We start from the raw sequence: 13,434 nt of genomic DNA, 5'->3' as shown, positions 1-13,434 counted from the left end.
AGCAGAGCGTGTCCTTTGGACCGGGGTCCCTGCGCAGAGAAGCTCCTAGTCCGGGGAAACACAGAAGAGAAAAAGGCCGACAGAGAGGAAAAGCCTTCCCCTGGAGCTGACGCCCGGAATTTGGACTTTTAGCCTACTTTGACTGTGAGGAAATAGACTTCTCTTCGTTAAAACCATCCACTTGTGGTACTTCTGTTATAGCAGCACGAGATGACTAAGCCAGAAGGCTTTCATAATTTAAGAAAAACAAGCAACTGAGCATTCAACTCAACTGTGTTCTCAGAAGGGGAAAGAGCTGGGGTAAAGGCCTTGTTTGAGGAACAGCAAAGAGGCCAGTACGGCCTCTGTGTGGGTGTGTGCGTAGAGAGAGTAAAAATACCAGAAGAAAATATGCCAAAACAAAAGCAATGGTGGGATAAAGTATAATAAGGGATTTTAATTTTTTTCTTTTTGCCCATTTCTGCGTATTCCAATGTCTACAGTGAACAAGTACTACTGATAATCAGAAAAGGAAAAAAGTAATAGTCATCTTTATTTTAAAAACTGCAGTTAGTTTGCCAATTTTTAAGCTTGCCAAAACTATTCCTTTAGAAAGTACACAGAATTCTTTGCGCTATATTATGTAAACCCTAGCTTTAGGACCTCAAAGGCCTAACACAGGTCACCACTTCTCCAGCTACCAAACAAAATGACTTACGTCTCTCACAGATACTGTTTCTTCCACTATGACCTCCATCTCTGTCCCTGGCTGAACGTCACTCCCCACAGTGAAAAACAGGAACAGCTAAGATCAAGACAGAAGTATGAATACAATTTAACCTGAATTTTAAAATTCTGTAAATGTATTATTTACTTCTTAAAAAAGTAAAGCCAAGGGCCCATGAAACTAATAAAAAATCTCATGTTATGTAAAAATAAGACTAGGCTGGGTAATTTAACGTTAAAATTTAAACCGTAATCACGACTTCCTGGAAATGCCAAATGCTTCATCACCAGTGGTTTTACTCCTAATGAACACTTCTCACAGATATTATTTCTACTACAATCTCCATCTCCGTCTCAACCACTCACCACAGGAATCTGTTACCACACACACTAAGCATTAGCTATTTTTTCTCTGAGTCTTTTGGTTATAATTTAATTTTCTGTCGAGGGATTCCATATACTGTAATTCCCAAGACCCCACAGGAAAAATATAAATCTGATCTCTTATCAACTGGGTCCCATATAACCCTATTTTTCTTTCCTAATTGAACCTCAATTGTCAGGCTTTTTCTCCTATCAGCTTGTCATGCACCACTATTTGCTAGAGGTCAAGAGAAAAGCATATTAAAGGAGAAGCAGTTAGGAAATTTACGAAGTGGATCCAGGAACCATGGGGAACCTGATATGAGTCCAGATTACCTTGATACAGAGTAATAACAGTAAGGATATCATCATGACTTTTGGTCTGTAATAAAAATTTATTAAATAGGTAGGGACTCTGGCAAAGGCCAACCTGATGAAAATGAACACTGATAAAGACAAAGGGAAAGGAAGGCTGCTGTCAGGATATTACATTACTGCAGACAGTAATGAAGTCCAAAATCAATATAATGTATTTCATTAAATCTAAAATGCCAGACTGCTAGACTCATTATTTTATGTACCACTAGGAAAAGTGGTGGCAGCTATAAATGCAAGACGCCAATGACTGCAAGAGGCATCCTAATTTCAGAGACGTTAAAATGTGAAGAAAAAAAAAGGTGCATCTAAGAATTTATGAAATATGGTAGTTGAAACTGGTGGCCACTGAACCTTAAAGGTCTCCCTTAACCACAAAATTTTCACTAAGAAAGGACCATATGACTATGCTTTGACATAGTATCTTTTTATTTCATCACAGACGTCTATATGGATGTATTCCTAAAATAAAATGTATCATTTAAGGAAAAGAAAACATTTAGAGAATAACAAAATTACTGCAGTAGTTGGGCACTAACTGTAAAACGAAGAAGTTTTAGTTGTGGATGGGTTGAGTTTGTTGGGAGAGGCAACCTTATTTTACCTGAGTGGAAGTGGGTGCTTTTCCAACACACAGCCCTAATGAGCTTCCCATCTTCAATTCTGCTTCCTTCAAAGTGTAACTGTCTGGCACTGTAAAGAATTTTGATAACATGATGAATACTATTAATTCCTACCTTTCTGAGCAAACTAATATACTGAAATCAGTCTTTCTTTGAAAATCAACAGTATTAAGAAAGAAAAAAAAAAGAGTTGTACATCATGCAAAAGGGTTAAATATAGTATGGTTATGTTTCTCAATTTCCATACTGTAGAATATATAACTCTTGTTATCTGTGCAACAGCGCTAAGAGGAGGCAGATATGAGTGTTCTAGATTCATACCTATTAAAAATGACTTATTCAAAGAGCTGTGGTTCACACAGATTAAGAGCCAGGTATTCAGAACTGAGAAAAATGTCTAGAATGATCTACTAGCTTCCTCCAAGTTTAAAGCTGCTATTGTGACTGCCGTCAGGAGCTAGGTTTGTCTGGGAATGAATTAATGGCAGGATGAATTACGTCAGGAGGACCGAAGGCTCCAGTCCATAACTGGTATCATAATAAAGTCCACAAAACAAATAAAAAAAAAACCTTTGAGAATAAGGCTGGAAAGCCTCACTAGACCACAGCCCCGACCAAGATGAGGACCTCGTTATCGGAAAGACAGGGGTTCATGTCAGAAGGCAAGTGTTGGTGTTTTGGCTACACTGCTCCTGTGATTACATGCGGAAGATGCCTGGATGACAATATAGCCTACACATCAGTTTCTAAAAGGTAATTTAAGAATATTAGGTATGGGAAATCACTGTTTAAAGTCACAGGGTTAAGAAAGATAGACAGTATAAGTGTACCTCTGCTTTTGAAGGCTACTAAAAAGACTTACCAGGAGGAAGAAGCTTCCCATTTCTATCAATAGGTCTCAAACAGCTGTTCTCAGCTATAAATAAAAAGGAGCAGGTTAGTGAAAAGAACAAAGACACTAAGGAGATGCTCTACTGTGTTAATTAGCAGGAAGCTACAACAAACTAACAAAACCACGTACAGGCAGCCTCCGCTTTGCACACTAGTACAGAACCATAAAAATGCCCGTGGCAAGCTGAAACCATGCACAGTCATCTTAATCAATGGGAAAAATTATGATTGTTTCGTGACCTGTATAAATTTGTCAAAACATTAAAAACTCTTTTACTGTTGATGATACATGTATAAGAAAATGAAAAAAAAAAAAGATTTACACTGTAATTGAAAACAGCAGAAACACTGAGAATTAAAGTGTTTCTTCGTAAGAAAAACAAAAGAACTTATCAAGAGTAGTTTAAACAGGGCCTGCTCTCTTCTTCTTATTGTACAATTTCCAGTATGGAGGCAGCATCTTTTCGTCTTGGCAAACTGTCCTACTCCTTTCTAAGTCTGGGCTAGCTTCTGACATTTTATCTTCTGCATTTTCAATGCCATGAAATATCTTCAAGAGTTCCTTTGACGTGGAGCTGTTTGTTGATGTCACTTCCCCTGGGACTTCATCCTTCTCATCACAACCACCTTCCTCATTTACGTCGATAAGCTCGCCTTCATTAAGTTTTTCCGGCCGCAGATTTAGAGTCTCTTGAACAGCGGCAACATTCCTGCTGTCAGCTTCGTCCTCTATAACCCCAGACACTTGTTTCTTCACTGCACTTTTGTTTTTGTTGGCCAACTCCCTTTTGTGATTATCCATTTTTGTAAAATGTCATGTGTGTTTATCGCTGGGAGAAAAGGAAGCAATATGACTACACACTTTGCTGTCTGTGCGGTTAAGATAACAGATATGCAAATAAGTGATGTGATCTGTCACTGTCATGATGTGCACCTGCTGTTTATGTCCTGATTTGTGGGCTTTGTACTTTAAGCAATTATTCACATTTAATACCATAGTAGCTAAAATTTGAGCCATACTGTTGGGGCACCGATGTTATTTAACTAAGCCAAGGTAACTAAAATCCATGCATATCAGAACTGTGAAAAGCAGAGTACCCAGATTTAAAATATTAGGTGACTCTTTATGCTCATCAATGGATTAGGGCCAGTTTTTTTGAGGATGCACATCAGGTTTTTGTCCAAATAGATTTCTTAAGGAGGATTTCGGGAGGAGGGGGGCCTTTTGAGTGGTTAAAAACAGTATGGGCCTTAGAAATTCTGACTTTATTAGACCACAGCAGAATCTTTCTGAGATTCCTGAGTTCAATACCTAATGTATCACAATGTGAATCTAGCATATAATTCTAATGAGTTCCTCATTTTAAAAATGCATTTTAAATACCGTTTCCTTAAAATTTTTTCACTTTCATTCAACAAGTACTTATTACTGTGTAATTCTGTGTGTCAGACACTGTGCTAGCAGTTGGGGATATAGTAAGAAGCAAAAGCACCCTGCCCTCTGCCCTCAAAGAGCCTTGCCTGATGGGCAAGGCAGATGTCAATCTTGCTAGTACAGAGGTCGAGACAACAGGAGGTGCTGTGAAGGCAAAGTACAGGGCACGAGGAAAGAGGAAAATGGAGATTCACTGGGATTGTGTGGACAGGGATAAAGAGAAGTAACATTTCAGCTGAGACCAAATGAATGACTGAGTTAGGAGACGCAGGGAAGGGAAGGGAGGTCAGAGAGAGAGAGCAGAGCTCTGAGAAGTCTCCAGGGGGAAAAGAGCTTGTGCACTGAGAGACCCACAGAAAGTCAGCACGGGAAGTGCACTGTGAATAAGCAGAAAGGTGGATCACAATGAGGTTGGTTAGGTAGGCACTAGTTATGCAGGTTCTTGTAGGCTAGGTTAAGGAATTATCCGAAATTCAACGGAAAAGCACTAAAGGGCTTTGAGCAGAGGAGTGATACACTCTAACTGACATAGAAGATCACTGGCTATATGAAGAATGATTTGGAGGGGAGTGAAGAGTGGAAGAGCGGGGACAAGTTACAGGGGAAAAACAATAATTCATTCATTTTAAAAAACCATGTACTTTTTTTTGCCAATTTTAAATAAATAGTTTTATTTAAGACATTGTATTTTCCACTTACAGTACAGTGCTAGTGAAGTGCAGTACTGACTTCCTTTCCCTATGCATATTCCATATTCAAGTATTGAGAATACCCAGAAATTTAGTATGGCAGCATAACTTTTAAAACTTCCACTGAATGTACAACAAATTTGGGTCCTTTAATTTTTTACTGTGGAACAATGCTGAGGTATCTCTGCTCAGAGATTGGCTTAATCAACTTCTTCAATGGTGGGTCCAGAAGAGGCACCACCAGATGGAGGAGCCCCACCACCAGGGAAGGCCCCAGGCATCCCTCCAGGCATGCCTCCGGCACTTTGCTACAGCTTGGTAATGATGGGGTTGCAGACTTTCTCCAGCTCTTTCTGCTGATGTTCAAATTCTTCCTTCTCGGCCGTCTGACTCTTACCAAGCCAGCTGATAATCTCATTACGCTAGTCAAGAATCTCTTCTGTTTGTCCTCATCATTGAGCTTGCCTTGAAGTTTTTCATCGTCAACTGCTGCCTTCATGTTGAATGTATAGGACTCCAGCGAATTCTAAGAAGACACCTTGTCCCTGATCAATGTCTTCTTTACTCAAGTGGCCCTTGTCATTAGTGATGGTAATCTTGTTCTCTTTTCCAGTACTCTTATCCACAGCAGAGACATTAAGGATACCACTGGCATCAATATCAAAAGTGACCTCAATCTAAGGAACACCACGGGGTGCAGGAGGTATGCCTGTGAGTTCAGAGTTGCCAAGCAGGCTGTTATCCTTGGTCATGGCATGCTCACCTTCATAAACCCGAATGAGCACCAGGCTGGTTGTCAGAGTAGGTTGTGAAGGGCTGCGTCCGCCTGGTAGGAACGGTAGTATTGTGCTTGGTCAGGACAGTCACGACTCCACCAGCAGTTTCAATACCAAGGGAGAGAGGAGTGACGTCCAAGAGCAGCAAATCTTGCACATTTTCAGATTTGTCTCCAGATAAGATGGCTGCCTGGACTGCTGCACCATAAGCAACAGCCTCATCAGGGTTGATGCTCTTGTTCAATTCTTTTCCACTGAAGAAATCCTAAAGAGTTTCTGAATCTTGGGAATACGGGTAGAACCACCCACCAAGACAACGTCATGGATGTGACTTGTCTAGCTTGGCATCCCTAAGGGCTTTCTCCACAAGGTCCAGGATGCCACGGAAGAGGTCAGCATTCAATTCTTCAAATTGGGCATGGGTAATGGAGGCATAGAGAGAATCAATCTCAATACTGGCCTGGGTGCTGGAAGACAAGAGCGCGCTTTGCACGTTCACAAGCGGTGCGGAGGCGACGGACAGCCCTCTTGTTCTCGCTGATGTCCTTCTTATGCTTGCGCTTGAATTCGGCAATGAAATGGTTCACCATTCTGTTGTCAAAGTCCTCTCCACCTAAGTGGTGTCTCCAGCTGTAGATTTGACCTCAAAGATTCCACCTTCAATAGTGAGGACTGACACCTCCTAAGTCAAAGATCAGAACATTTCTTTCAGCATCAACTTTCTGTCTAAGCCATAAGCAAGAGCAGCAGCGCTTGGCTCGTTGACGATTCTCAGTACACCGAGGCCAGCAATGGTTCCAGCATCCTCGGCAGCCTGACGCTGAGAGTCGCTAAAGTAGGCTGGTACAGTGACAACAGCACTGGTAACAGTCCTTCCAAGGTAGGCTTCTGCAATTTCCTTCATTTTTGTCAGAACCACAGATGACACCTCCTCTGGATAGAAACTTTCGGTCTCTCACGTCTATTCTCCTTGGACCTTGGGCCTGCCTGCATCATTCACAACCATGAAGGGCCAATGCTTCCTATCGGACTGGACAACTTCATCATCAAATCTTTGTCCAATAAGACGTTTGGCAACAAAACCTGTGTTAGTGGGATTCACTGCAACTCGATTCTTTGCGGCATCACCAATCAATCGTTCAGTATCAGTAAAAGCGACATAGCTTGCGGTGGTTCAGTTGCTCTGATCATTTACTATTATCTCCACTTTTCCATGCTGGAAGACACCCACAAAGGAGAAGGTGGTGCCAAGAGCAATGCCAACTGCAGGTCCCTTAGATGTGATTGCTGGGCGGCTGGGGTGAAGGTTCCGGCCTTAGGGCCCCACTAGGGTAACTTGTTCAGGGGCACTCTCATCTGGGGGTTGCAGGGAACCGCCAGGCCGCCATGGGGTCCCACCTCTGCTTCTGTGTGGGGTGTGACAGGTGAGCTGGCAGGCCCCCAGGACCCTCTTTTCACTACGACAGTAGAAGGCTGGCAGCCTCCGGCACAGAGGTTTGAGACACCTGACTTCTCAGCAACCCCAGGGCCCAACTCTGGGTCTGTATCCTGGGTGAAATAAATGGCGAAACATGCTTCTAGGAGCCCAGGCCCATCTTCCCCCTAAATCAAGTACTTTTTTTTTTTAACGTATGTATGTATGTGTGTGTGTGTGTATGTGTGTGTGTGTGCGTATGTGTGTGTGTATGTATGTGTGTATGTAATTGTACTTCAGGTGAAGGTTTACAGAACAAATAGTTTCTCATTAAACAGTAGTATACATATTGTTTTATGACATTGGTTAACCCCACGATATGTCAACCCTCTCCCTTCTCAACCTTTTTTTTTTTTTGGTGAAAATATACATAGTCAAAGGTACACCATTTCAAAACTTTCTACATGCACAGTTCAGTGATGTCGATTATGTTATTCCAGTTGTGCTGCCATTCTCACTTTAGATGAAGGTTTACAGAACAAAATAGTTTCTCATTAAACAGTCAGCACACATTAAACCAAGTACTTTTAATCAACCTTATTGAGGCATAATTTACTTATAACAAAATGCAGCTGTTTTACACGTACAGTTCAAGGAGTTTGACAAATACACAAACATCCAAATAATCACCAGCAAATCAAAATGTAGATAATTCCATCACCTCCCAAAATTCCCTGTGCTACTTTACAATCAATCCCCACCCCACCCCATCACTGATCTGCCTTATGCCACTATAGCTTTGCTGTTGTTAGGTGCCGTCAAGTCACTTCCCACTCACAGTGACCCTGTGTACAACAAAACAAAACACTGCCCAGTCCTGTACCATCCTTACAATCACTGCTCTGCTACAGCCCACTATTGTAGCCACTGTGCCAATCCATCTCGTTGAGGATCTTCCTCTTTTTTGTCACTATAGTTGTGACTTGCTTTTTCTAGAATTTCATATAAATAGGATCATACAGTATGTACTCTTTTGTGTCTGGCTTCTTTTGCTTGGTATGTTTCTGAGATTCATCCATGTTTCGCATGTCGCGGTAGTTCATTGTTTCTGATTGATAAACAGTAAACAGTATTCCACTGTATGGATACACTACAATTTGTTTATCCCTTCCCCCACTCCTCAACATTTGAGTTGTTTCCACTTTTGGATATAAACACGTATGTGCAAATGTTTCAATTTCTCTTGGGTAAATATCTATAGGAGTACAACTGATAAGTATATGTTTAACTTTATAAGAAATAAGCAAACTCTTTTCCAAAGTGACTGTACCATTTCACACTCCCATCAGCCATATATGGGAGTTCCAGTTGCTTCACACCTCTGCTAACATTCTGTTTTGTCAGTATTTTAACCATTCTACTGGGTTATAGTGGTATGTCATTGTGATTTTAATTTGCATTTCCCTGGTAGTTAACGATACTGACCATTTTTCTCTGTGCTTATTGGTCATTCACAGATAGGTGTACTTTTGTAAACTGTCCGTTTAATCTTCTCAATTTGGGTTGGGTTGCTCACCTTCTTATTAGGTTGCAAGTATTTTTTATATATTCTGGATGCAAGTCCACTTTCAAATATGCGCTTTATGAATATTTTCTCCCAATCTGTAGCTTGCTTTTTCAATTCCTTCATAATGCCTTTCGAAGAGAAGAAGTTCTTAATTTTGGGGTAGTTCAATCAATTTGTTTTTTCCCCCCATGGTTTGTATACGTTTTATGTCCTATCTAAAAACAGGGCTCCCTGCATATGGTAATGTAACAAAGATATTCTCCTGTATTTTCTCCCAGAAATTGTAGAGCTTTAAGTATTAACATTTAAGTCTACGATCCACTTTGAGTTAATTTTTTACATGGTATGAGGTAAAACTAGAGGTTCATTTTTGTGCATATTGAGATCCCATTGTTCGAGCACTATCTGTTGAAAAAATACTTTCTCCACTGGAATATCTTGGTTCTCTTGCTGAAAGTCAACTGACTATATACGGAGCACCTATTTTTGTTATTTAGTTGCACTGTAAAATTTTAGGCTTTGTGAGCCACAAACTGTCTATTTCTTCTTCTTTTTTTAAATAACCCTTTAAAAATATAAAATGTGGCAGTTCCTCAAAAGGTTAAACACAGAGTCACCTCATGACTCAGCAATACCAATCCTGGATATCTACTCAAAAGAAATGAAAACAGATGTCCACAGAAAGACGTACATGCAAATGTTCCCGGTAGCATTATTCGTAAAGGCCCAAAAATGGAAGCAAGCTAAATGCCCATTAACTGGTAAATGGATAAACAAAATGTGATCTATTCATAGAAGAGTATAAAAGGAACAACTGATAAAAAGGAACAAAGTGTCGATACCTGCTGAAACACAGCTGAACCTCAAAAAATGGTATACTAAGTGAAAGAAGCCAGACACGAGACTACGTATTATATAGTTTCATTTACATGAAACGGCCAGAAAAAGCAAGTCTACAGAGTCAGAAAGCAGATCAGTAGTTGCCAGGCACTCAAAATGGAGATCATCTACAAATGGGGATGACAGATCTTTTTGGGATGATGGAAATGTACTAAAACTGGGTTATGGTAATAGTTACAAAACTCTGATCATTTACAGAAAATCACTGACGTGTATACTTCAAATGGGTGAATTTTATGGTATATAAATTATACCTCAATAAAGTTATTAAGGAAAACCTAACACTGAGCAAACAGTGAGTTTGTAGAATGTTATATCCTGCATGACAGAATTTATGTAAATTAAGAAATATACACAGATAAAAACATATGTAAATATGGTATATATATAATACGAGATGGATACATGGACTAGACACTGGCGGCATCCAGGGAGGGGAGAGCACAGGTCTGAGGAAGAGCACACAGAGGACTTTAAATCGATTTGCAATGTTGTAAACAAAACAAACACATGACAAAATGCTAACATTTGTCCATTTTGGGTGGTAGGTATACGAGTTTTCCCAACATTACTTTTGTACTCTTCCATTTTTTATTTTTTTAAAATCAAAACAAAACTGAATTAAATCAAAAAACCAAAAAGCAAATGTAAATGATTACCTAGTTCCTTCATTAATTTTAATTCCTTTATGGCTTTAATTCGAATATCAAACACCACCTAAAATAGAGAAAGAAACTAATGACTGTGTATAAGTTGAAAACAATGGAAGAAGAGGAAAAGGAAGAATATCAGCGTGTTTTGCCTACGTGTAAAAAAGTGTTTTCCATCCCTAAACTTCATTTTCTTTCAACAAAACGAAACACTCCAAAATCTCAGAACTGAACAGTTAATTTTTACAAAATTGACGTTCACTGGAACAGAAATGACACCTGCAGAAAACTAATGACACAATCCCACCTGGAAAGACAAAACGCTGAGAAAACACTAACCTTCCTGACGAAAGAAAACAAAAGACAAAGCAGGCCGCCAAAGCTCTTTACGTTCAGCGTGATAGATTTGGGCCACTAAAGCATAAATTATCTAGAAATGTACAATACCAATCCATGGGCAAAATTTAAAATTTCTATTTCGATTATCTTAGTCTTTTTTTTTTTTTTTTAGTTCAGGCTACTTTCCTCTAGGGCATAAAATCTTGGAAATTTAGGGGTAAAGTGATGTCAGAGATCACCCACTAGAGCCTCTCCTCAGAGTCCCCCGATTTGCCACGGCAGAAACAGGCTGAAGTAACAAAGGACTTCACCAAATACTCCCACCTGGTGTCAGGGAAATGGGTCTCCTGAGCTACAGGGGCACCCTCTACTGTACCAACAAATGCGCATGCACCTTAAAAATTACAATATTTTATCAAAGAAAAAGACATTCCAATATGTTTCTTTTAACTTCTTACATAAAGAAACAAAATAAAACAAAACTGAACTGGAACTATGTAAATATAAAAAGATGGCTCCTGAGACATCGGAACAAATAGTTTCTCATTAAACAGTAGTACACACATTGTTTTATGACATTGGTTAACAACCCCACGACATGTCAACCCTCTCCTTTCTCGACCTTTTTTTTTGGTGAAAATATACATAGCCAAAGGTACACCATTTCAAAAATTTCTACATGCACAGTTCACTACCATCGCCTTCAAATGGAAAGCAGAAGGAAGTCCCTTTTAAGAGCAGCTGGCTTTGAATACAGCATGGAGTATAATGTAGAGCAATTTAAGATAAACTAAAAAAACAACACAACACAACACAAAAGAAAAGGAAAACATTCACATACCTGGTTTAAAAAATACAGAAATGACCCTTGAAAATAGAATGTATGTCAACACCAGAAGATTCCACAAACTAATTAAACACATAACTCCTACTTTTCAATTCTAGGCTTTGACACATTCTTAAATGCTGAAGGTGCATATAGGTAAACAAGCAACAGTCAAATGGCCAAAAAAAAAAAAGATTTGATGTCTTAAGTCCATTAGGACAGCTGTTCTGAATGACTAAGGTATTGCTTTCTAAATAAAATTTTTTTAATTAAAAAATGTCATTCACACTTTAATTATAATCTACTCACTGTGTTACTAGTTGCTGCTATTCTCACTTGCTTCTCTTCAGACTCTAATTGGCATACATTTTTAACTTGGACCCAGTTGGTCGCATTCGAACCAGTGCTCCATCTCCCTTGTTTGGTCAGCACACTGTAGGTAAAAAGACATTTCAAAAATGCATCTTCACACAAGTTTATGGCTCATACAGGATCAGAAAATTAAGACTTTTCCTTAGGCACGACTTCTAAAACTCTGCATGGGCCCCGTACTGTAACTGATTCAAGGTGACCATGTTCTACTGGGTTACCTTTATGAGCACTGGTTATCTTTTTAGGGTGGTGGTAGGCAGTATTCTATGGAGTCCACATTCATGACTCAAAATATTCTTTGACTTATACAGACAATCTGCTGCCATACTTTCCAAAGAGAACTGTTGTAACTGAACAATCAGTTGTTAACTTCTGGATCAGTGGTTCTCAACCCTGCCTGCACACTGGAGCCACCAGCAGAGCATCAGAAGAGTGCCCACGCCGGGACTCTACCCCACACGATCTGGATTTAGTCTGGCAACAGGGCAGCGCGGCACCTGTGCAGACTGACACCGTGTAAAAGTACCCCAGCCAAGGGGGTGTCACTCACACCATATACGCTGTATGTTTGTATTTTTATTATAGAGTTCTACTGTGTGATAGCAGATGGCAGCAGAGCGTCTTGTTCTAAGAAAATTGTAACACTACTGAAGTTTGCGACAGATGCAGTAATGGGCGTTGGAGAAGGGGTGACTTCTCCATAGTGCACACAAAGGCACAAAAAGGGCTATCAGAAGCCCTCTTTGGGAGTATATACCAGAGCCCTAAAATACATTTCTATTCCTTCTTTCAGTTATTCCTCTTCTGGGACCCTGCCTTAAGGTAGCAATCCTAAATATAACAATGCTTTAAAGCACAAAGATGTTGCCTGAAGACTACCTTAAACCAGTGAGGGACTGGATGATGACAGTGATGACTACGCTAGTGACGCTGGCTACAACATTTAGCACTGTGTGCAAAACACTTCCTAAGCACTTAATTCTTTCAATCCTTACGACTCTATAAAGGTGGTTCTAATTATTATCCCCACTTTACAGAAGAAGAAACGGAGCAGAGAGGTGAAGTAACTTGCCCAAGGTCACTGGCTCCAGACTTTCAATTTGTGGAAATTTAGGGGGGCGGCTGCAGTATACGACACATTTACTACAGAAATGGACTGTCACAGAAAAGATAACAAAGGCAGAGAGGCAGCGATTCTGAGCTACAAACGTGATTAACAGGACTCAAGGGTGCGACTCCAAAGCCCCATACGGACAGCAGGAGGATCGAGAGTCATAAAAAGGATTATAAGGAAAAATGGAATTGTCTTATGGGACTCTTGTAACAAAACATCCACACACGAATTAGTTATGATCTTTATACCTTCTTCAATGAAAAATTTCAGGAATTTTCTTTGTGAGAATGTGCCTTCAGTTTTATAATGGGTGCTAATCAGAATTCACTTGATAGGATTCTGCTTTGTAGCCAAGTAATCTAGACTATATTGAACCAATAAAACCAAGGATATCT

The 13,434-nt window shown here is 39.9% G+C and overlaps 1 protein-coding gene and 1 pseudogene across 5 annotated transcripts in view; both read right to left on the bottom strand.

Moving 5' to 3' along the window:
• USP40 (ubiquitin specific peptidase 40) overlaps window positions 1-13,434 on the bottom strand; it is a 75,174-nt gene that overhangs the window by 24,068 nt on the left and 37,672 nt on the right. For all 5 annotated transcript variants that reach the window (XM_023724484.1, XM_023724488.1, XM_023724485.1 and 2 more), the window contains 5 exons: window positions 11,863-11,986; window positions 10,398-10,455; window positions 2,929-2,982; window positions 2,048-2,136; window positions 698-784 (listed from right to left, as the gene is read on the bottom strand). In XM_023724484.1, the coding sequence (XP_023580252.1) occupies window positions 698-784; window positions 2,048-2,136; window positions 2,929-2,982; window positions 10,398-10,455; window positions 11,863-11,986 (412 nt within the window). The remainder of the gene's footprint in view (window positions 1-697; window positions 785-2,047; window positions 2,137-2,928; window positions 2,983-10,397; window positions 10,456-11,862; window positions 11,987-13,434) is intronic.
• Window positions 5,131-6,665, bottom strand: LOC105756923 (heat shock cognate 71 kDa protein pseudogene; annotated as a pseudogene).

The sequence above is a fragment of the Trichechus manatus genome, unplaced genomic scaffold (assembly GCF_000243295.1).
Source record: "Trichechus manatus latirostris isolate Lorelei unplaced genomic scaffold, TriManLat1.0 scaffold00249, whole genome shotgun sequence".
Lineage (NCBI taxonomy): Eukaryota > Metazoa > Chordata > Mammalia > Sirenia > Trichechidae > Trichechus > Trichechus manatus.
The sequence above is the reverse complement of the archived record's forward strand: the minus strand, read 5'-3'. Positions and strand labels throughout refer to the sequence as shown.